The sequence below is a fragment of the Cryphonectria parasitica genome, assembly GCF_011745365.1.
Source record: "Cryphonectria parasitica EP155 unplaced genomic scaffold M406scaffold_8, whole genome shotgun sequence".
NCBI lineage: Eukaryota > Fungi > Ascomycota > Sordariomycetes > Diaporthales > Cryphonectriaceae > Cryphonectria > Cryphonectria parasitica.
Genome location: NW_024468916.1, coordinates 1,775,312 through 1,798,994, shown reverse-complemented (window position 1 = coordinate 1,798,994; position 23,683 = coordinate 1,775,312). Strand labels below are relative to the sequence as shown.

At 52.8% G+C, this 23,683-nt stretch overlaps 7 protein-coding genes across 7 annotated transcripts; 2 read left to right on the top strand and 5 right to left on the bottom strand.

Annotated features, from left to right (window-relative positions):
* Window positions 1-351: 351 nt before the first annotated feature.
* On the bottom strand, window positions 352-3,083 carry M406DRAFT_342402 (TPR domain protein; the record flags this gene model as incomplete). The annotated part of the gene is made up of 3 exons (XM_040921772.1): window positions 352-363; window positions 1,149-2,836; window positions 3,053-3,083. 3 exons carry the CDS (start codon window positions 3,081-3,083, stop codon window positions 352-354), a joined length of 1,731 nt encoding a protein of 576 aa, XP_040772622.1.
* Window positions 3,084-3,287: 204 nt separating this feature from the next.
* Window positions 3,288-4,193, bottom strand: M406DRAFT_74593 (uncharacterized protein; the record flags this gene model as incomplete). The annotated part of the gene is made up of 2 exons (XM_040925748.1): window positions 3,288-4,090; window positions 4,157-4,193. The coding sequence occupies 2 exons, from the start codon at window positions 4,191-4,193 to the stop codon at window positions 3,288-3,290; spliced, it is 840 nt and encodes a 279-aa protein (XP_040772621.1).
* Window positions 4,194-5,258: 1,065 nt separating this feature from the next.
* M406DRAFT_333702 (uncharacterized protein) lies at window positions 5,259-8,585 on the top strand (the record flags this gene model as incomplete). Its single annotated transcript, XM_040920863.1, has 3 exons — window positions 5,259-5,901; window positions 6,014-7,239; window positions 7,317-8,585. 3 exons carry the CDS (start codon window positions 5,259-5,261, stop codon window positions 8,583-8,585), a joined length of 3,138 nt encoding a protein of 1,045 aa, XP_040772620.1.
* A 497-nt stretch (window positions 8,586-9,082) lies between these two features.
* M406DRAFT_64820 (uncharacterized protein) lies at window positions 9,083-10,522 on the bottom strand (the record flags this gene model as incomplete). Its single annotated transcript, XM_040924896.1, has 3 exons — window positions 9,083-9,655; window positions 9,779-10,429; window positions 10,478-10,522. The coding sequence occupies 3 exons, from the start codon at window positions 10,520-10,522 to the stop codon at window positions 9,083-9,085; spliced, it is 1,269 nt and encodes a 422-aa protein (XP_040772619.1).
* Window positions 10,523-12,063: 1,541 nt separating this feature from the next.
* M406DRAFT_347946 (uncharacterized protein) lies at window positions 12,064-14,540 on the bottom strand (the record flags this gene model as incomplete). Its single annotated transcript, XM_040922344.1, has 3 exons — window positions 12,064-14,022; window positions 14,081-14,473; window positions 14,516-14,540. 3 exons carry the CDS (start codon window positions 14,538-14,540, stop codon window positions 12,227-12,229), a joined length of 2,214 nt encoding a protein of 737 aa, XP_040772618.1. The 3' UTR covers window positions 12,064-12,226.
* A 769-nt stretch (window positions 14,541-15,309) lies between these two features.
* On the top strand, window positions 15,310-15,960 carry M406DRAFT_49654 (uncharacterized protein; the record flags this gene model as incomplete). Its single annotated transcript, XM_040924396.1, has 2 exons — window positions 15,310-15,546; window positions 15,637-15,960. 2 exons carry the CDS (start codon window positions 15,310-15,312, stop codon window positions 15,958-15,960), a joined length of 561 nt encoding a protein of 186 aa, XP_040772617.1.
* A 228-nt stretch (window positions 15,961-16,188) lies between these two features.
* On the bottom strand, window positions 16,189-17,138 carry Cryparin. Its single transcript, XM_040915094.1, has 3 exons — window positions 16,805-17,138; window positions 16,581-16,666; window positions 16,191-16,518 (listed from the first exon to the last, which is right to left on the bottom strand). The coding sequence occupies exons 1-3, from the start codon at window positions 17,031-17,033 to the stop codon at window positions 16,477-16,479; spliced, it is 357 nt and encodes a 118-aa protein (XP_040773037.1). The 5' UTR covers window positions 17,034-17,138; the 3' UTR covers window positions 16,191-16,476.
* Window positions 17,139-23,683: the final 6,545 nt, after the last annotated feature.

The following is a 23,683-nucleotide window of genomic DNA, read 5'->3' as shown; positions in this document are numbered from 1 at the left end:
TTCTCGTAGTGCTTGCTCGCCTCCCCCTTTTTCATTCGCGCGTCATTCGGGAGGGAATCATCGTTGACGTGGGCGCGCGGACACGTCCGGTAGGATCCGGAAGTTCGTGGTGGCTTGGACGATTGCAGTGCCGAGGAAGGGGCAAAGAAATGTCGTTGAAGCCTGAATAGTATACGATTGTTTGTAATTGAGGGATGTTTAGAAGGTCTATTTTAAGAGCGTGAATCCCCTCATTTGTGCTTGGTGTTGTGATTTTCATACTCATCGTTGGTTGAATACCATCGGCTACCACCCACTACTACTATCATCACCACCACCACAACCAAACATCTACCAGACCTCATTTGGGCATCAATCAATACACTCATAAGAAGAAAGAAGAAGAAAAACCTTCAAAAAACACTCGACCAATACCCCCCACCCCCCCCCCTAGATAAACAAAAAAAGACTCAAGAGCCACACACACACACACACACACACACACACACACACATATTCAAAATGCTCTTCGCCTCCCTATTCGGCACCTCCCACCCCGTCCCAACCAAAGTAACCCGCACCACCATCGGCCCAGACGGAACCAGATACGAAGTCACCCTCATCCGCTGGTCCGAGTTTGTCAAGGCACCCCGGTTCGACGTCGATGCGGAGGTGTACCTCGACTTTGACGACTGCGAGACCTGCGAGGACGGGGAGGCAGGAGAGGACTGGGACGCGCAGGACTGGGACGAGGACGCGGCGGACTGGGTGGAGCCGCTTGTTTCGACGGGTAGGACGGCCGCTGGCACGAGGGCGGTGGAGGAGAGGTTGGTGAGGGTGGAGGAAGACCTCTGGAGGCCGGAGGAGCGGAGGGGGAGCGTGGATGTGTGGAGGACGAGGTTGGGATAGGACTAAGGGGCAAGGCAAAAGGGATTGGTAGAATGGAGACTGCTCATGATGAGGCAACACACACCAAAGGGGCATATAGCACTGTTGTTCTTTTTTTCTTTCTTCCTTTCTCTCTCACTCTCTTCTCTTCTCCGGGATTGGAAGGGTTCTATCTTCCTTTGCTCGGCTTTTGGGATATAAATTATTTTTCTTCAGAACAAAATAACTCAAACTATAAGCTCCTCCCCGCTTTCCGGCGTAGGTGATCGATGATCGTAAGCCGTCAGCCGGCAGAAGCATGAAGACCTGATGGGCACATCGGCCAATGCCAGCGCCTTCTCCAACTTCACAGAGAGATATCTTGCTTCCTCTGTCCGGCCCGTCCGCACCAGGCACTCGTGATATCCCTCCAGAGCCCACACGTTGTTCGGGTGCCAACGCGACCTCGGGACCGCCAGATCGAGCCCCAGGTCAGCCTTATACTCGGCCATCGCCTGCTCAGCCAAGCCCTGCTCCAGCAGCAGCGCCCCGAGCGCGTGTCGCACGGGCTGCATGAAACCCCACGGCTCATCATAGGGCAAGGAGTCGTAATGATCTATGCTGAGCCACAAAAACTTGTATGCCTCGGCGGTGTTACCACGGCGGTACTGGATTTCCCCCCCTAGCATGAAACTGGCAACTTTGAGTATGTCCCTGCACGTGTTATTGAAGATGGTGCGCGATCTGGGTACCCGCTTCTCGGCATCGTGGAACTTGTATTGCTCCTCTCTGGCTTCGTCGACCCGGCCAAGGGCGGCATACGCCAAGCCCCTGGCATAGTGTAGAGTTGCTGTCGTGTTGCAAAAAAGCTTTTTATCCTCGGGAAAAGGGAGCTCGAGGATGGTCTCCCAACAGCCGAATCGAACATAGGCGTGGGCGCTTGTCGACAGGAAGCCCTCAAGCCAGTCGGCCATGGGAGGCGACTCGACGCGGAGCAGGTCGGTAGATATGGTAGACTCGAGCTCTCGGGCGGTGTTGATGGCGACCTGGGACTGCCCACAGAGCATGGCGGCATAGATGCGGAAGTGATAGTTGTGGCAGCGGTACAACGTGTAAAAGTTCAGGGTGCCCACCTCCGCCACATATTTCTCATCAGCAAGTATGGCGGCCGAGTTGGCATCGATGGCCTGCTGGTAGCGCCCGCACAACACATCGATGTGGGAGGGCATGTGGGCCAAATGACCGGCGTCGGGGACGAGTGTGCGCAGGTGGTTGGCCGCATCGAGGGCCTCCTCGGGATTGGAGCTCAATTCCATGAGGTGTATCCAGAGGTGCAGCAGGCCCGGGTGCTGGGTGCCTCTTGGCATCGCCAGGGCATTCTCAAGAGTTGATTTTGCCTCCAGTGCGCTGCTTCCCTGCTCAGGGTTCCTCCCCTTATTGTCCCACAGCTGCCACGGCGTCAGGTTCATCAGGGCGTCGACGAAGAGGGCGACCACGTCCAAATCGTCGCGCCACTCCTTATACACGATACGCATCTGGCGGGCATACTCGTGGTTCCAGGCATCCCAGGGTTGTGGCGATGAGTTGCTGGAGGTTGGTGGCAACCCGTCGAGAGGATATCGGTGCCGGAGGGCCTCGATGAGGGCTGTCTCCATCGGCGTTGCTGCCGCTGTCTTCGCGTACTGGGCAGCCTTGCTTGCGGCCTGGTAACCCCGCGCGATGATCGGACCCAGCTCGTCCTCGTCAAAGGAGCCCCAGGGCTTGTTGTAGTTGGGCCCCAGAGCATATGCGATGCCCCAGTGGGCCATAGGAAATGTCGGGTCCAGGGCGATGGCCTGCTCGAAACATGCCACGGCCTCTTGGTGGTTGAAAGCATAGCTCCAAATCAGCCCGCGGTTGAACCACGTCAGCGCCTCGCTGTTCTTGGTGGTTACTGTGCGAGAGTATGTGCCCAGGTTGAAATACGACGACGCGTCAGCGTCTGCCAGAGCTGGCCGTCGCTGTGGTAGCCAGAATTCCTCCGCAGCGGATGATGAAGCCATATTGAAGAATTGAGTCTTTGGAGTAGAGTAAGTGGGTTAAAGTGAGTAAGCTGAGCCGGGGTCGGTTCCATGAACGATAAAAAGTGACCTGCATCAAGGGGAGGTTTCTCGTCTCTTGAGATGCCCTATCGTAAACTAAAACTAAGTGCAGTAGCCACCCTCACCCTCTGCTCCAGGGGCTCTGTTACAGCGCATGAACACGGCAGGGGGCGCCCCACCTGGCCCCTTCCGCTGCAGCAGCAGCACAGCTCACGATAGTGACCTACTATAATTATAGCGCCTAGGTGCTGATTATTGCCCCGTAATGCCAAAGTACTATTATTACTGCCATTGGAATCTGGTTTTGATGCTGTCAGCACTCCCCCCAGACCCCTTGGCCTGCTTTATGTTACATATATACTACGCCATCCTGCTGATGTGCTCGAATTGCTTGGGAAACCTCTCGACCAGTCGCTTCCTGTACACAACGTCGTGACTCGGGCATGAATACAGCGGCCCTTCTCTGGCATCGCCCCAGATCTTCGCATCACCGCTCTCAAAACAGACGCCCAGTTCGGACCACGTGCTCAGAAACTGCAGGACCCAGGAATGGCCGTCCATAATCTCCCAGTTCTCGTCCAGGATCGACATGAAGTATTGCATCCAGTCGTAAAGATTCTCTATGCTCGTGGCCCCGTCGATATCTGCGATGCTCGTCCAGTGGGCCAGCACCATGACCTCGCGCACGCTACCCATCGACTCGACCATCTCTAGAAGCTCCCGCCGCCGCTGCTTCTTGTCTGCGTCGCTGTCGTCGGCCCGCTCGACGTCCTTGAACAGCACGCGTTGCACCCGGCCCAGAGCTGCCGTGTCGAATTGCGACAGGTCGCGGTGCAGCCACAGTACATCGTGGGCCGGGTGGAAGTAGAAGACGCAATGGGGCTCCTGGCGGTGCTGCAGGCGCGCGTACGCCTGGAGCGTGTGGTTTCGAGCTTCCCGGCATACATCGAGGGCGACTGGATGGGTGTACGGCCGGCACACAACGTCCTCGAGCCGTCGCAATGTCGAGTTCCACACCGTAATCTTCTCATCACCAACCTGCCGACTCGGTGTGATCCGTCGAGGCATCTTGCCGCCGCCGCCAGGGGGCAGATGCACCTCGATGAGACGCGTGGCGGGCCATGTCGCCTCCCAGATCCTGAGCCGCAGCTCGGGCGGGAGACCTGCACGTGGTGGGTCAGTTGTCAGTGAGACCAAGATGAATATTGAACGGGGGAAATGGTACTTACGCCCTAGGCCCCAGTCATGAGATGCTGGTTGGGCCATGCCCTGCTTATGGACCAAATTCCTTTTTCAAAAGAGAACCCCAATTCACAATCTCGTCATTCTCAATATTCTGGGTATATGGAATGATGATAATGAGAAAAAAGGAGACACAAATGACCTGACGGCATGTGTTTCCCCGCAATGTGAGCACGTCAGAATACAGAAAGCAGACAGATCAGGACGGGTCTCGGGCTTGACATGCCGCTCGGAACTGGGGTTGGATGCCGTCCTTGTCCACAGCTTCAGCCCTCTGGGCCCGCGATGCAGTGGACTGCGGGACCAGGGTTAGGCGTTAATGTTTAACGGCAAGCGCTTGGAGTACTCGGGTAGGGCACAGTTGGGAAAGAGCAAACCACCAGGGTTAGCAGTGCTGACCAGTATCTTCCTCTTCTTCAGGGTCAGCTTGCCCTAGACATGACTCTGTGTCTTCAACATCATCAGTGCTGAAACAGTCTGTTCTTCTCTTCTTCCCCTCCTGGACCATTTGTGGGTTCAACCCTTTAATTGCTATTCAGTTTACTTGCTCATTTGAAGTCTGTCTCACTGAAGACCTCTACTCTCAAAAAGAGGAGCATTTTGCGTTGACCACTCACCAACAACGTTCTGTAGACTAACAATTAAAAGGCGAGATCAATTATGTGGTTACTATGGAGAGGCCCCAATGATGTGATCAACCAGTGATTATCGGAAATTACTCTCTTACTGACCTCGACACAAAGTAATCATCGCATTGAGGATACAACTATTCCTACATACGCTGATGAGGTCCACTTCGGCGCACGGAATGATGCCATTCCTCCTATGATTACATGTCCACCCCGCATACACTTTACCCACTACAGTCACAATAACCACGCAGATCAACACAGATACGAGTTGACACCATGCAAAAGGCGGCAGCAGGGGCAGTATCTTATCTTAACGATGAGCATCTGAGGCGGCCCTCGGAAGATGATCAAATAGGAGCTTGACCGCCGTCTCCGCCCTGGTGGTCCAGGTTTCCAGCTCCCACCTTGCTTGGATGTGCAAGACGTCGGCTTCAGCATGGCAGCCGTCACACCCAGGATGGCTCTCACTGGATTCACTTCGGCCACGGCGGCTCTCATGCAAGTGCTTGTGTTGGCGAGCATAGCAACAGCAGCCTCACCCAAGCCTCAGGGCTTCGGCCAGCGACCGGCCCCATGGATCCAATACGACGTACCAAGCGAGTTTGTGAATCCAACCGGCCTCGCCCGGCCAACGTTCCGATATTGGGTACCGGATGCCGATGTCGACGATGACGTTCTCTACGCGGACCTCAAGACCATCCACGATTCGGGATGGGGTAGTGTAGAGGTGATCTGCCTAGAGAACTACGGCATCGAGCTGGCGGTAGTCGACCCGGCCGAATATGGCTACGGAGGACTCAACTGGACCAGACGCTTCGAGACCATGCTCCGGGCAGCCGAGGACCTCAACATGACTGTCGATTTCGCCCTGGGACCGACACAGGGCGCGTCCATCCCCATCTTGGACCCCGACTCGGAAGGCATGAACACGGAGCTGGCCTACGGCAACGTGAGCATCTCTTCTGGCTCGACATTCAGCGGCGCCCTGCCTCCCCCTGGACATACCTTTGCGGGATATGCGAATGCCCCAGATTTCTACCCGCCCTTTCAGAATTATACAAACAAGTTTGTCGCCGCTGTCGTCGCCAGGAAAAGTACAGGTGGGTGATGAGCTACACTAATCGTTGGGCGGACTGTACAGCCTGTTCTCGCTTGCGTTGGGCCAATTGAATGACACGAGGTGATCAACTAATCGATATGTACCTGAAACAGTGCCCTCCCAAGATCCTAGAGTTACGGGACTGGATTTCGATAGCATCCAGGACGTGACCTCACTGGTACAAAATGGAAGCATAACGTGGACTGCGCCCACTGATGGCGGTGATGAATACGTCCTCTTCACATTCTATCAGAGGCGAACAGGATATCTTGCTGCCCAAGGCGCCTTCAACAACGCCACGAATCCCGACAACCCAGCTTCTTGGTTCGCCTACGTAGTCGACCACTTCAGCCAAGCTGGGACGGACCTCTGGACTGGCTTTACGGAGGAGTATGTCATGAACGGCGCGAATGGTGACCTGATCCAACAGTTGGGCTTGTACGCATGGGAGGACTCAGCCGAGTTCACAGCCACCCTGTTCTGGACAGACGGCTTCCTCAACTTCTTCAATCAATCTCGAGGTTATGACCTCGTCCCATTCCTGCCTATCCTGTTTGGTACAACGGACTTACCTCCCAGCACGCTGGCGGACGCGTACTTCTACTTCTCCTTCGATAGCGGGCGCGTGAACGGCACGGCTATTGACTGGAAGGTTCGGAATGACTTCTATCAGGCCCTCCAGGAGCTGTACGAGACATACCACCTGGAAGGTCTGTCCATCTGGTCCTCAAAATGGGGCCTACAGGGCAGCCTCCAGCCATACGCAACAGCACCCATCCTCGCACCGCCGTGGGACATGGTCAGCGCCGCTGCACACATCGACGCTCCCGAGACCGAGTCCAACTACTTCGATGGCGTGATCGACGCCTTCAGGGCCATGGGCGGAGGTGCGATGATGGGCCAGAAGCAGATCTTCAGCTCTGAGCTGGGGGCCCACCGGTACTTCGCGTACGCGGCAACGTGGCCGCTGATTCTCAACGACTGCGCCATCAATTATGCTGGCGGGGTCAACAGGATCGTTACGCACGGATTCCCGTACTCTGGGTACCGGCCTGAGGTCGAGTGGCCCGGCCTCACTACATTTGAGTGGACGTACAGCGAGATGTGGGGGCCGAGACAGCCCAGCTGGGCGTATGTGCGGGAGATGGCGGACTGGATCGCGAGGACACAGTTGATTTTGCAGACTGGAGTGCCCCGGGTCGATGTTGGGATATACAGGCACAAGTACCTCTCCGTCGACATCAAGCATTACGGAATGGGTGAAAATATCTTTGGCGATCGATCACTACAGGATGCCGGATATTCATATGTATCCGTCAGCCCTTCGTTGCTCACGAGAGTAAGTGTGGCCGTCGCTATGATATCATCCAAGTATCGAGAGTAACGGAATCACTAATCATCAGAAAAATTGGCCAGGACAACGCTATTATCACAAACGGAACATTGGCAGAGGATGGTCCAGCATTTTCGGCATTTATCGTCGACAACTCCACGAATATCACCACCGGTGCTGTGACACGACTTCTCGAATACGCCGAGCAGGGCTTTGCGATCCTTTTCGTGGGCGGTGTGCCAGAGACCAGCCCCTACTACTCGGCTGCAGCCGATCTGCAAATCAAGCAAGATGTGCAGAAGTTACTTACATACTCAACCGTGAAGAACCTCAGCTCGGAGGCCGACGTCGTCGGGGCCCTCAAAGAACTTGATATCTCGCCTGCCGCGGAGAATTTGTCTCCATGTCCCATTCTATACACGCACAGGTGGGATGCTGAAAATGTAGTTGATTACTACTGGGTCTATAACTCCGATCTCAACGCCAGCCATGCCACCGAAGCCTCCCTCAGAGGAAGCGGAATCCCATATGCCCTCGACGCGTGGAAGGGCACCATCAGCCCGATCCTAAATTACACCACGACGGGTGGACGCTTCAACCTGTGGTTTGATCTCAAGTCCAATCAAAGCACCATCGTCGCTTTTGCGCCTGAGGGTTTCTTCGCAGACGTCACGGTTCCAGCTGTCCACGTCATCCAATCGGATGTCGAGTTTTTTAACTCCTCTTCCGATGGAGACTATCTCATTGCCAAATCGAGCCGCAACTCCTCGCAGTCCATCAATCTCAGCGACGGCCGGAATCTGACATTCAGCAGTACCGCCTCCTCCTCTTCCTCCTCTTTGTCTCCGCCTTTCGACATTGGCCCCTGGAACCTCACCGTGCAGGATTGGCAACCAGGGCCTGAGCCCTGGACGAATTACTCGTCTGTGTTCACGTTTCACCACCTTACCCTGGAGGAGCTCATCCCCTGGTACAACATCACTGGTCTGCAGAACACATCGGGCATCGGCACATATACGGCGCAATTTGCGTGGACTCCGACCAACGTCACTGCTGGGGCCTTTCTCAACCTTGGACCGGTACTGAATGCTGTCAGAGTGTTTGTGAATGACCAGTGGACGGGACCTGTGGATGTCACGAACGCTTTTGTCGATATTGGCTCGTACTTGGTCCGAGGGACTAATTCTATCAGAATCGAGGCGCCCTCGACGCTGAGGAACAGGCTTCTCCAGGTAAATGTTACGCAGTCTTGGGAAGAGGCTGAGTATTCTACCAAGTATGGAGGGCAGCCGTATGGTCTGATTGCTCCAGTGACCGTCATACCTTATAAGGAGTTGAGAATACAGGCTTAGATTAGTTACACTCTTTGGAAGAAGAGATCTATAAAATACACTTTGTATGTTGTGGTGCCTGGTAGCTATATCTAAATGTGGCCGATTTCTAGTGGTTGATCTTACAAAGAACTATTCCATGTATCCATGTCTTAATAATGAGATCGACTGCTCAAGAAACTCCACCACAGCTAAAGCGCTGACAGCAAAGAAATGATCTTGATCGTTGTCACAGACTTTCTGACGGTTCTATACTCATGAACACTTTTGATGTTTTGTAGTCTCTATTTATTGATGGAATTGCCATAACGTTTCCCTTTTTTATATGCCATGAAATGCTCAAGTGAGGTTATGCTATGATGCTAAATGCGCTTCTTTTGTGCATTCAAATATGTCCAGAGAAGATGTAAGAACAAGAAAACTTTTTTTTTTTTTTTTTTGTGGTGTGTGCCTGCCCTTCTCACACCCCCCCTCCAACGTTCACTGCCATTTTCACAGAGACAAGTCTTCCCGGCGGTCTATTCGAATAACAACCTCGAACCCCGAGCCCTGCGCGTGTCACTATCAAAAGACCGGGACGTCTGGACAGTGACGTTCTCAATAGTGCACCCGGTGGTGCTATACGTCTCGGCGTACGTGCCCGTGAGCACAGCATCCAGCCAGGCGGTAGCAGCGGGGTCGCCGTAGAGCGCCTCGCTGCCGTGGGTGCCGACGGTGTTGCGCTCGTACAGGATGTTGGCGCCGGCGGCACAGTACTGTGCGATCAGGGCGTCGGTGTCGGCGATGGGGCTGATCTGGTCCTGGATGGCCTTGTACGCGAAGACGGGCATCTGCGGCACGCCGTGGAGGCCCATGACGCCGTCCTGGTCGACGACGGCCGAGACCTCGGCGCCGGTCAGGACCTCCTCGCCGTTCTGGAAGTAGAGGAAGATGTCCTGGAGCTCGTAGGACGACTCGTCGTCCGAGAGGGTGTAGTTCTCGGCCGCCATGAAGTTGGCCTCGGTGTAGATGCCCTTGGTGTTGGTGGTGAACTGGGAGAAGACATAGTCCTGGGTTGCGGGCCACTGGCTCAGGAGACCAAGGATGGCGGGCTGAGGGGAGTTTGTCAGAGTCAGCAGGCAACTTTGAGATATGCCATGGGAGAAAGAGAAGGGAAAAAAAGAAAGAGAAGAGAAGAGGAAAGGCTTCTTCTGCCGTTATCTTCTTCTTCTTACCGGAGCAAGGCCAGCAGAGATTTTCGCGTTGATTTGGAGGAGCACGCTGGTCACATTAGGAGTGAGCCCGCCCAGCGCGGCACCGGCAAAGTCCAGCTCAGGAGCATAGTCCAGCTGCAGCTCCGCAGCCCACTCGGAGGCCAGGGCGCCGCCCGAGTAGCCCCAGACCGCATAGTAAGGGTCGTCAGGCAGATCGTACAGGTCGGCAGCGTTCAGGGCCGCACGAACGTTGTCCAGCGTGGCGTACCCAGACATGTGGCCAGCGGTGAAGCTCGCGAGGGGTCCCTCGTAGTCTGGCACGATGACAAAGTAGCCCTTGCCCAGGGCGATCTTGATGTCCGAGGGGACGCTCTCGTACAGGGCGTAGCTGGGACTGGCGTCGATCCAGGCCGAGTCGTAGGGGATCTGGTAGGAGAGGACGGCGTTGGTCGCCACATCGCTCTGGGGCACCAGCACGGTGGTCACGGCGAAGGTGACATTGCCCTGGCTTGCCGTCGTGCGGTAGAGGAGGTTGTATGCCGCGGAGCAGTTGGATCCAACAACGGACACCAGATTTCCTGGGGCAGTCCGGTTGCGGAGGATCTCTCCAGGTGCGGCGTCCTCATAGCCGTCGGGCGCAGTGTACCAGGGATCCTCGCTGGGTGGAAGCGGCTGGGTGGTGGCTCGCTGGGTCACGGCAGCCAGGGCAGCATTGGCGACGAGGCTGACGAGCGCCAGCGTCCTAGCGAGGTTCAACAAGGCCATGATGCTTTTTCTTTTCTCCGTTCCTCTGCCCTTGGAAGACTTGGCAAGAAGGGCTGTTGTCTGGTCGAGGAGACGGATTATCAAGGGCCGGAGAGGGAGGGAATGCAACAAGGGCGGCGGGTGGAAAGGTCGGGTTGAGAGGTGGAAAATCCGTCAGGGTAAATGTGAAATACATAGGAGGGATCCTGCGGGGATTTTATACAGTACCAGGGGACTCTTTTGTCTTCTTTTTTTCCCTTCTTCTTCTTCTTCTCTTTTTCTTTTCTTTTAGCCCACTCTGCAAGATGAATCGTCGGCGCCATGACTGACAAACATTTGCCTATTTGGGACAACTTGTGCATGCAACATGTGGAGTGGATGGTGGTTGAACCGAATCGGAACCCGATGCACCCTCGAAAGCCACGCGCGCTGCGAAAGCGGGCCTAGGATGCACGATGCCCTGCAATACACCCCTAGGTTTCCTGTATTCGGAAGGTGTCTCAAGGCTCCCCAGAAAAAACGAGGCTCGTCATTGACATATAGTCTGTCACAAATTATGTCTTGGAAGTCTCTGCTTGCCCTTCAGCTGTTGACAACAGCTCCCTCAAGCGGCGCGCTGATCCACCCTGCATGCCACGTGTGCTTGCCCACACGCACCCTACACGGAAGCTCAAGGTGGCACATGGCAGGAAACGCAGGCAATGATCTGAGGTTCCGGAGATTTCGTACCAGTGTCCGTTTGCACCCAAGAATATGCGTACGTGTTTATTGCCTTCGCTTACCTTGGTAACCTTCCATGTAGGGCTGAGGTGGTCCGGATTCATCCAAGAATGAAAACAATTTGTTGCCGAGGCTGTTGGCAAGTGCATGGCGAGGACCTCGGTCAAGTTCTTCTTCTGGTCAAGGGATTGCATGACACTTGTTGCTCGATGCAACGGTCTGTCGTCCAACTTTTTGGAGCAACGCAGATCGAGGGCCTGACCTGAGACACACGCTCTCATGGAGGGTGGGAGGAGCTCTGGTCACAATCAATGTAAAGGGTAACACCAGGGTGCTCCGGTCTTGCGGGCCAGGTCTTGCGCAAGGACTGAGGTCGCATTTCGGAAATCCGGCTAGCTGGTATTCTGAGATCTGTCGTCGGCTGTAATCCGTACGGAGTAGGTGTGGGCCCGTACCGGGTCGGGCAAAGATCTCCTATCCAAGTATGTACATCGTGGGCACTCGGAGCGGTGCCGAGCAACCATGCCCGAAGTCTTCTAGAAGGTCGACTAAATGGAGCGACGGATAGTGGACGAAGGGACGTGGGTCCGAGCCGAACCATACGAGGGAGTCCCTGGTACTATCGCATTCGCATCGCACGAGGGTGGACGGCATGAGCTGCTTGAGTTGAGAGGCTTTTCCCAATGTGGTCTCTGTGAATCTGTTATACTGGCGCCGTACCTCACTCATGCAGCGGCAAACAACGTGACATTAAAGCGGCAAAACTCGGGAAGTCCGAGAACAGAAGAGGTCCAGTCTTGATTCCAAGGTTGTTGTTTGACTCCTTCTCAATCCGATGCTTCGAGAGTGAAAGGGTACTGATTATGACCTGCCTATGTTTTGTCCTCCCCTTGAACCCTATGCTATCATCTGGCCTTCATTATGCAGTGAGGCCCACAAAAAAGAAATCCACCCCCAACAGCCACAGCACAGGTATACGGGCTCCCTAAACAAACGTGTTCGTGATCACAGATGACTCGTTACGACATCAAAAATGTCATTTCTCCACCCGACGTCCTCTCCTTCCCGAATCCTCTGCATCGCCTGGATGGCTTCCTCATTCCAGACCTTGACAATGCTTCCGGGAGCGTAGACTCCTTTGAACACCCCGCTGCCGGGCGCGGTGATGCCCACTCGTGTGTAGAGGTCTGGATCCTCTTCTGGTACCAGGCGAGCCGACACAGCCTTGATAAAGGTCCAGAGGTCATCCGGATCGGCGATACGCGTGGCCCGCAGCCTCTCCCGTGCGTACAGCAGCTCCCTATTCGCAAAGTGGACCAGATCAGCTATGGCGGTGGACATTTGTGATTCGATAGCTGATCGAACCATAGGTATGATCATGGGTTTGAATAAAGTGGCGGCGAGTGCGAATTTGGACTTGCGCAAGGTGTAGTCGAGCTTGTGAATGTGAACGCGGACGGCCTTGAGAGAAATAATGCTCTCCATCCGTTCTTTTGCGACCTCGATGTCTATCTCGACGTCGATGCCCCTCTCGTCTAGCTCGAATGAAGCAATGCCTTCATCAGCAAGCTGAAGCAACCCCGAGTGTGCGCGTATCCAGTAGCCTATCTCTTGGGCACGGATGGACATGCCATCGACCTTGACAGTAACGAGGGACTCAAGGCTGGAGGTCGTCCTCGTTCGCGCTTTGCGGATTTCGAGATCGTTGCGGGTTTCAACTCGGAGACGGTACGGGAGGAAAGACGTGCTGTTGATGGTGACGCCAGGCTCCAGAATGATGTTTTCGAGAAGAAGGTCGACCTCGGGGGTGGAGACCTCGACCCTTGGTATTGGCACGTACTGGATCGACTCGATCAGTTTCGGGATGAAATGGTGCATGGCGTCGGTCACCAGCTCGGTGTTTGTATACTGATGTGCCGGAGATAGGATCTTGGCTATGTAGGTCGATGTTTGCATCAGCTTAGAAATATCAACGTCGCGGAGGACAGACTTGATCGTAGACTGCAGTTTAGCGAGCAGGCCGTCAATGTCGTCGCGGAGTGACGAGTCGGAAGCAAGCTGGCTTGACTGTGCCCTTAGGTCCTGGAACCTCTGTTCCGCGTGTTCGAAAAACCCAGGATCGGTCAACATCTCTTGTAAGGCATTTCCGGCTTGCTGAACCAGCTTGTCAAACTGAGGGTCAATCTTGCCATGATCGAGCACCTGGTTGAATCTGCGCTCCAGCTCCTGCCACTCGGCAGAATCCCCAAAGGACTTGACGAACGCCCAAAAGTTCTTGACTGCCTTATCCATCTCCGAATTCGTGTCGATGTCACGCTCTGCTACAGATGCCGTCTCTTGAACGACATGTGAATACACAAGAGCATAGCGCTGCAATAGTTTCGCTATCGTCGACACAGATTCAGAGTAATCTTGTCGCTTCCTGAGCTTTGTCACTGCCTCCTTGAGACGGTAGAGGAGGGTCGTCTTCTCGTCTCCTGTGATTTTTTCGACGAAGCTGTGCTCGGCCTCCTGGGCCACTTCAGCAGCACCCTCGACCACGACTTTGGCGACATCTGTCACGTCTCCTCCGAGCTCACCCGCGCTCGGGACAGTCTCTCCATCAGTACCTGGCTCTCTCAGGGCCTGTTGCTGCTGCTTGGAAGGCTCCAGGCGGTGGGCAGCCTGCTGAGATACTTCAGAGAGAGTGAAAGCCGTGTCCCGGAAGACTTCCCTCCCAATAGTACTGAGATCGGCCAGAAAGAGGCGGAAATCCGAGTTTGTCAATAAGAGGGAGCCGACTGTCTGAAGGCTCTGATAGGCTATGGAATGTGTCAGTATCCAGATTGCAAGATGCACGAGATGTATCTCAACACTGACCAGCAGCTGTCTGCGCCTTCGAAGTCGCCTTGGAAGTTCTATGTACAATATCCTCCATGTCGACAGACACGCGTGCCTTGGTCAAATACCAAATGAAGTCTTGGATCTGGTCATTCCCGTTCTTGTGTTGTAACAGATCCATAAACTGCTTGAGCCACAGCTTGGTGTAGTGTATGAGGGCTCTGCCCGAGTCACTGAGCTCGGCGTTGTCCACGTTGAGAACATCTGAGGCTAGCAGAGTCCTCAGATTGATGATGGCCTGCTCATTTGATGGCATGGAGCCCTGTGTGAGCGCACGCAGCATCTGATAGGTATGGAGTTTCTGGTGAAGCTCCCTCTGCAGCACCGTGTCATCGAGGTACTGTGGGAGCAACGGCTCGCGGTCCTCATCCTCTGCGAGTGGGCCGAAGCAGGGAAGGCACCAGCAGAATACACCTAGGCACTCCATGATGCTGGCCATGATGTAAGAATTGGGACGTAGTCCCAGTTTCACACAGCGGCCGTGACGAGGGCGGTATAGAGGAGTAGAGTAAGTGTCAACAAGTTTATGTTTGTTGGCGGCGGCCAGTCTAGGGGAGGAGTGAGCGTCCTATATGGACGAGCACCAGGAAACGCCTATGACGTCGGGATTATTGCAGGGGGCAAACCCTACCATCCCATCGTGCCTACCACAACAGGGATACAGGGGTCAGAATGCTGACATAATCATTTTTTTTAGAGAAAACTACTATGGTGCAGTTGCGACCACGGCAGGTTCTCGACCGACTAGGAAGTACCATAGTAGTTAGTCAAAGAGGAAGGTCAAGTGTAACGATTGTCTCAGAAAGCGCCTTCTTTTGCCCCTTTATATCAGCCTTACCAGAGACTTGAGGCTCATATTCGACTCATCTGTTTCGCAAGTCTACAAACACGATACTTAATTTCGTGGAATTCCACATTCAAACGACAGTCTTTACAATGCATTGACCCAGACCCTAACCCTGCTCCTCCGCAACTCACCTCGGTCATGCCGAGTTTCTGAAATGAGGTGAGGCAGATCGAATTGCCAGCAACGTGTCCCCAAAACCAGCCAAATTACAACGACGTCTTCCCATCCAGGCTTCAACACCTCTCCAACAGGCATCTTGCGTGCAACATCACTGCGACAATAGATGCTCTGACCTGGGCTATCTTGACATAGCAATTGATTATCCCGCTGTCGTTATAGCGGCGCCAGGTTAGGCCAGATCATGGGCCCACTCCTTTCGACCGCAGTCAGGGCTTTCTTCCTCAAAGGTGCTGCAAATATCACCGCGCAGCTTGTTGCAAGATGGCATTCACAGGATCCGACCCCACCGCCATTCGATCGACAGCGTATTGTCGAGTTCGCTCTCTACGGTTTCTTTCAGGCCCAGCTGGGTTTCTTCTGGCACATCTTGCTAGAGCGCCTGTTTCCTAGCCGCCGGCCCGTCGACAGCGTCTTGAATGTCTCAGCCAAGGAGAAGGCTCATGACGACGAAGAAAGCCGACTAAGCACGGAGGGAGCCTCATTCAACCTTCTGGAGTCGCTGAATCAGTCGAGGCAGGGAGTCATTTGGCGGAACATCGTTGCCAAGCTCGTGCTGGACCAGACAGTGGGCATGTTCTGCTTCCTGTCCATCTTCCTGACCTGGACCAATTTTTTCCGTGTGCAGCACCTCGCGGAGATTGCGGTAATCTGGAGATCGAAAATATTCACCCTGATTTACGCCAGTTGGGCTATCTGGCCGTGGGTTATGGTCCTCAATTTCGTCCTCGTGCCGGTGGAGAAGCGGCAGTTGGTCTCGGTGTGCGTCGGGTTCTGCTGGAACATTATTCTGAGTCTTCTCACGCATCCTGAGCCACCGCCAAAGCATGATTGAGCTGTAGTCAGGTTCTACATGTCCATTGCCTTCGCCGAGACGCCCCATCTTTACCGTGCCCACCGCCATGACATCAACCTAAATCAAAGCCTACGGCATGGCAAGGACCATGGTAGGACGATGGTACCCCAATCGCTGGATGCAACGCCAAACCGAAGACATACAAAGTCAACACGGAAAAGTGCTGATCATTTGAGCATCACCGGGTCGGGAGAGCATGTCACTAGATTTGCAACGTCAAGCCACGCATGCATTGAGCTCAATGGATTGCTAATAACGGCGCCAGCTAACTATGAATAAAAGAGCAAGAAAGGATGGGCCAAATTATTACACTTTGATGTGAAGACAAAAAGACATTAAAAAAGGAGTGGCAGTTCGCATCAAAGGGCCCAATCCCTTCACCTTTGCTACGTGTGTCTAATCAACTCCGAAGCATCTCAACCTCAACTTTTGCAAGTGCCACCTGCGAGCCTGGGCTTGGGCACGGTCGATCTGCTATCAGACTTCGGAATCCCCTTACAGACCAACTGGGTCCTGGCAGAGGAGAGCCTGGCCGAGCTGCATCGGGCGTCAGCACCTTTTATCGCCATTGCCATCACTTCAGGACAAGGGGAACTTACGAGAGGAATCGTGCAGCACTTGGCATCTCTGCCGGACGTGGCGCAGATAGACTCGAAGCTTGATGCGCTGGTGGGGGTCTCGGGAACTATTAAAACAGATGGCCGTCAGCTTCTGTGGCTCGAGGACATATTCGAAAGAAAGCACACATTGGGTCTCTCCTGAACGGATGGAATGGTGCAGGAGAGAGGAGGAGGATGAGGAGTAGGAGGGGATGAGTACTTACCAGTCTCGCAGTCCAGGTCAGCAACGCCGAGGACGTCGGTGGCACAGCACTGAGCCTCGCTGTACAGAGTGGAGCTGCAAGCGGTGTAGGTCGTGGAGCCGCCTCCGGAGCCAGAGCCAGAGCCAGAGCCAGAGCCAGAGCCAGAGCCGCCACCACCACCGCCGCGCTTGGCAGGCGAGGCCATAGCGAGGGAGGCAAGGAAGGAGATGGCAATGATGGAGAACTGCATTTTGATTGAAGTTTGGAGGGAAATGACCCGAAGACTTTGCAAGTTACGGAATTGAGAAGATGGACTGTAGCAAAGGTAGCTGCGAAGATTCTTGTTGTCGATGATGAAGAAGGAGGAGTAAAACCTTCATTACGGGAGAAGAGACCGCTCTTTATACTTTTTGGCCGCTTCTCTGGTCCTGTCTCGAGGCCTGGAATGGACCACACCAAGGTCGTCTGCCATCACTGTCGACCTCACCAGCTGGATGCCTCCGCCCGTACGAATCCTGATCGATTCTGGACGCTCGTCAACCACTAGGAGGCTCCACGCAGGCTGAATCTCCCCCAGCTCCATGTTTACCAAGCCCCAATGTCGCATCGGACTCTGGAGGGACTGGAAAGATAGGGAAGGATCGTCATCATGCTGGAAGGCAAGGTTCAGACTGCAGATTAGTCTGCAGCTGACCACACTTTGCCTTCCGACATCATCAAAAGCTGCAGGCTATGTTCCCAAGGAGGGAAGTGGATCGACACAGCCATACCATGAGCCTGGTCCAGACGCCTCCCCGGTCCTCGTGTTTGTTGAATACACTCGAATCTGGTTTTTCTTGTGTTACAGGATCTTAGTGATGTGCATTGTCAACCAGTCTATGTCCCTTCAGCCTCGAGCACTCCCCTCTTACTTGTATGACGAAGCGGCGCTTGAGGCTTATCAGGCTTCCCGTTGCTTGAGTTTCTCCACGAAAACCTCACTCGTCTAGACGTGTTCTTCGTCAAGAGAGAAAATCTCAAGAGAAAATCAACCGCCTCTCGCGGTATGTTGGGCGCCGAGGTGGCCTTGTTGCTCCAGCATAGTATCTCAAGGGAGCGGTGTGAGGTTGCATTTCTGCACGAACAACTGTCTCTGGCAGGCAGAGAGCTGGGAGATCCTTCTCGCTAGAGGCTCGCCTGCACGAGATTTTCCGAAATTTGAAGTCATGACGTCGGTGGCCTCTTCATACAACAGTATATTTTAGCCAAGTTGATAGTAAATACCTTTAGGGCTGTAGGACTCGATCCACGCGGTGGTGTCCGGGCGCTTACTTGCATTGTCCAGCTCATCCACACTCATCGCAGCACCAGGAGGACGAGGCGTTGCTCGGGGCAAGTACAAGCGGAGGCGATGATATTGCCACGAAAATGAGAGGAGGAAAAGCAATCAAATCGGTTGATGCTCCCCTGGTAATTCTAGACCCAGCTGCTGAAGCCACAAATTGCAGCTACCCGCCTGTAGCTCGTCTTGTCTGTCCTCTCTGTTGATTGTGACAGGTTACTCGGACGTTGGGGATGTGGGCATCCTCCTCCCGTTCCGTCGACTGCGGGTGCGTGGTGGGGTGGTAGTATTGTCCAGTACAACGCCAGTGGCGGGCACCGACTCTATGGAGACATTTACGCTTGTGCCTGTCAATCTAGTGTCATATGCAGTCGACCCGTCGCTAAGCTGGTTGCATTGGACGTTTTGAAAGGCGGCGTTGGCCGATCCGAGTTCGCCGCTTGGCGGCGCATTCCCCCTTCGAGAGACCCTTGCTTACAAGTATACTAGTCTGAGCTGAAGGCCAAGTGAGAAGTGGTGTGGGAGGGTGAATGTGACGTTATTTCATTTTCACAAGCAACAAAAGACTTTTGTTGCACTACCTTTTCTGGCCTTCTGTTTTTTTCTCTCTTTCCGAATTCATATGTTTAATGATTGAATGTGTCAGGGATTTTGAAGGTATGGGGAGAAATATCCTGATTGTCTTGGTGAAAATAAGCTCTCGGAAGAAGTAAGTATACCCTGGTTCCCAAAAAGCCGGCTCGCTTTGTTACGTGCATGGCCCTCATGGTGTCCTATTAATATGGCCCTCCGAGAGCCTTGTACCACTTGTGCGGCTGCACCGCATCCTTATTGACTCAAAAGTGGGCTAATATACTTGCTTTTCTTTTAAACTTCGGCCCAGCCATCTGTGGGCCATCCTCCCTCGCCATCCTTGCCTCAGGACCCAACTAGCTGTCAGCTTGCCGCCTTCCGACCGAAAACAGCCCGTGATAGGATTCCTCAGCAAGATACGACGTCGCATCTCGGCCTGTAGACATAGATAGGATAGTGGAACTGGTGGAGAAGAAGGCGGCCCGCTGCCGGGGTTCCTACTCCAGACGACAGCTCCTCTTCCACTTCTCCTTCGAGCCAGCTCATGCACAATGATGCTCTAGTGAACTCTGCTGTTCGACGAGTCCCCTCCCTCAACAACAACTGAATCAGGATATCGCGACCGGTAGAATTACCCTCTGACGCGGTGGCTTATCATTGGGCACGAGATTTGTGGAAAGTTGCTTTAGGCTCCAGGCGTGGTGGAGCGGATATCGAAGTTTGGGTAGCATCTGATGGGCTGGGGCATTGTTGAGAACTACATTGGATGGCATGTCTGATGATCAATCTCATGATGACCAGGCCGATGTATTGCAGATTCTCGTGTTCTTGGCATCGATTTTCTCGGAGTCAATCTGGTCAAACACCGGGCTGAATAATTTTTCATGTCACCAGACATGGGCAGACCATCAGTTGTTGCCCTAGTCATAGTCCCAACAGCCATCACAATGAATAGAACGACAACGGTCCTTTAGGAGGACGGCTGACCAAATCAAGAACGAGACACACTCATAGGATAGATCCCTTCAGCTCCCAACATTTGGATGACAGGCGTTTCCGGGTCTCCTCTATTTTTGTTAAAAGTACCTCTGCGTTGTTTTGAGGCCCAATGTGAGGTTGCAAGTTCTCGGAAGCCATCACACTTTGGGGCCACTCTTGTGCAGAAGGAAGACAGAAAAGTGGTTCTCGTAGAAACACGTGTAGCCACTCTTGAGCTACAAAAAAAAAAAAAACCTCAAAAAGTGGTGCTTGAAGAAAAATGTGCTGTTATTGCCATCGTCACCATCATCTTGCCCCCTTCGGTCTTACGGACCGTATCCTATTGTGCGATTGGCAGTCAGTTCAGCCACATACCAGTTGGTTACCCGAGCCTACCCGAATCTTGTCCTGAAATTTTGATGGTGGCCGCTAGAGTAATACGAAAGGTGCGAAAGATGATCCGAGATATCAGACATTGGCCTCATGGAGCAGAAGTCTCATGCGGGTTGAAAATCGTCATCTTGCGGCGCGCCTGCGCGCGTGTGTGTGTGTGGATGGATGGATGGGATGTGACACGGCAGCGAAGTCGTTCATACGAACAACCTTGAAACCAGGAAAGCCAGATAAGGGAACTGCATGTAACATGCAATACGGAATGGAGCCCTGCCTCGTGTCTGCCTTCAATTGTTGCACAGAGACCAACGTAGCGAGATTTCTGGTTGAGGGTAATGTTACTTTTCGACAAGATCAATTCCTGATACGGAGCCCCTTTCAATCTAAAATTACTTACGTCTGTGCTTCAAGTCACCGTTCCAGTGCCTTCCGTCCCAATGTTTGCCAGTCGCTAAGCATTCTATAGTAATAGTGAGAACGGTTGCATTTTGTCCTAGAGCCTTGGCTGACATCGATGGCAAGACAGAAACATTCTCAGCTGTCCTTTAGGACAACAATCGAGATGGCATTTTATCCGCCACTAAGGAACACTGATGATTCCTAGGTTTAGTCTCGATGGAGTTTCGGTACCCGATTTATCCAAAAAGCACCTCAGCTGTTGCAGACCGTGATTGTGCCTGGAGAGAAAATATGAACGTTTGTGCTGTCACAAAAGATCCATCGTCACAGGTTGTGAAAATTTGTCTATGGAAAGCTTGGCAACGCAAGTGGCCTTTAGTTTGCAACCTGCAGACCGGTCAAACACCTTAAATATGTTGCCTCATGAGTGTGTGTCTGTGAACAAGCTTATTATCGGCCTTGGATCTGAGATCGATAGCTGAAAATGTCAAAAGTGCATTTGCAACTGTTGCTAACCTTATCCATCACCTGAGCATCATCGAAACAACTTGCTCAACCCTTGTTCGGAGTTGACTCTGGAACTTTCCGGCGCTGAAAAGGTTCCTGAATTGTAAAGAAGCCCCCAGACGTATCATGTAGCCTTTACTGACTATTATCAACGCTATTAAGCGAGCCATTTATTTGCTCGGAACTCTCCCGGCTTCCAGGACTTCCGAGCTGCGCCCCCCGCCTAATAGTGTTTGAAATCTCCCGTCCCGTCAGGACCGCAACTGCTAGACGTAGTCAATCCGCTTTAAGCAGCAGGGCTAATTGTAAAAGGAGAACTGGTCTCGTTGTCTGGGGGGCGAATGGGTGGGGGGGGGGGGGGAAGGCGGGAGCTGAAGACTTTCGTTTCGTTGAGAGTTGGGGGCGGATGCATATGCACGTAGTGCGGAAACCGGGACCACTATGCCGCTGCAAGATGCTGTTCACCTCGACGAACCAAAGATGAGAAGTGAGTGCAGATCATCCGGATGGGCGGGAAGCCGTAATCCTCTATAGGACGCCTCACATACTAAGGAATATAAGCTTTGGTCAAGATCTTCTCGTGAAAGCCTCATAGAAAATCTGATGTGCAGCTAGTTTTACCGCTATTCAGTAGAATGTGGCAAGCACTCAGACCGGTCCGTTAGAATTTTGTAACATGCAATACTTCCCATCATCCAGATGCTCACTGATTTAGGCAATGTTGGGTTGTGTTCCTCCGCGGAGGGCAATTTATTTTCCCTAGTGGAGACAAAGCCTTGGGTAATTACGCGTTAGGGTAGTAGTGCATATGGTTGACGAATGTGCTGCAGCCTGCGGGACGTCGGACTGGGGAGTGAGAACTCATTCCTCGAGTCGTGTCGGGAGATCATTACTGCCCATGTCTGCCCCGTTTGCTCATGCAGTGGATTGCTAAACGAGTCCTGCGAATGTGACGAAGTCGTCTCGTCTGTTGCTCGATCTCAGCTTGGATCGAAGAAATGTCTTGTGATAATAACACATCTCATACTGCTATCCAGGCTCCTGGAATTTGAGACTCCACCAGTACTCGGTCCGACAAAGATCGGCTCAGATTGCCTGCCGTTTCCGAAGTACTCGTAAGAAATATGAGTAGTAATAGTGATAAACGTCTCCCAGCAAAATAGTCAAGGTAATAAATCACGGCATATCATGGACGAGACAGGTTAGTGTCCGCAGCTGAGGAGGCTGGCCGCAGGGGTATCATCCTTGAAACTGAACAACCAGCTGAGCAGGTCAGGTCCAGCCAATTGGTTCCCACCAGCCTCATTGCGGCTGTGTTGCCATCCTGCTCATGGCGTAGCTACCCGCGCTTCTTTGAATTTGAAGGTATGATAGGATACGAGACTTGAGAATGTAATAGATAATGTATGTATGTAGATGGAGACATGAGTTGTTTTCTCTCTTAGGGCTACGCATAGGTTGACGTTTTTCCTCCAATCATCTGTCCATATCCATGGATGTACGCTGCTCTGAGCCATAATCAAAAAGTCAATTCGAAGAGCATCTTTTAGGCAGCGTCCTGACAAACAGTATTGAGATTAAAGCATTCTGCTCGCGCAGTATCTGACTACAGTTCTGTGTATGAAGACTTGTGGTTCTCCGGATCTCAAGACAGAACTTTTCTCAACTTCCACGAGCCAATTTGATCTGCGACTCAGTGTAAATTCCGCTTTAAGACATATCAGAAGCACTGACGTTTGGAGTCTACAATTCTGGGACGGCACTCATATATACAATAGCTTCGTTTCTGCTCGCATATCGTCTAATAGAATTGAACATCTTAGGGATGTGTCGAGGGCGTTCTGCCCTTAAACGGTCCGTGAAGACCTTAAGGTTGCACGGCCTATAGTGTTCTTCGAGATACAATTTGAACAGAACTTTGTTGAAGAACACGAATGAATAAACCATGACAGACACGCAATACTGAGCATCAAAGCAATCGCGCCGTTTATTGCAGTAAATCCTGAGTCAACTGCGCCAATTTCTCAATTATTCCTTTTACCCTTTCAAGCCTATCATAAGCTCTAGAAATGAACGAGTAACTAACATTCTCAGCAGTGGAAGCAGCCAAGATTAAGAAGCCAAGAAACGAGGACAAAACCTAGCATCTTGTTCCCAGCTGCATACAATCACTGCATATCCTTGTCTTGTTATCAAAGTAGGCATGGAAAACATGAGTATACTGGTGCTCATTGTGCTTAGGAGTCAATTATATGTTTGGGGGATGTATCCTGACTTCATGAGTGCCCATTCCCACAATGACTGCTGATCCTTCGATCCAAGGAAAGGTCGTTAAGAACCAACAAACTGACCACACCCAAAACTTGAATCTGGAGATACTCACCGGTTGCTTATTGCTGTTAGACAAGCCTGGGATTTCTTACCTTGGCATCGTTATATTCCTACTCTTAGATCCGACGAGGCTCGGCAGAGTCAGTTGCTTCTGTTGATTTGACAGTCTCTAAATATTGTGTAATGCAATCAATGCAATCAGTCCACTAATTGGCTGCAATAAATTCGTCAATATTCACATTTCATCTGCCTCCACTACTCAACGCCAGAAATACTACACAGGATAAATGAAGGTCTTTCTGCATAGCATCGCCTTGGTATTCTTATTTTGCAGTTCCCGTTTCAAGAGGAAGACATGGCAGTCCTACAACCCGAATGGCATGAGAACGGGATGTGCT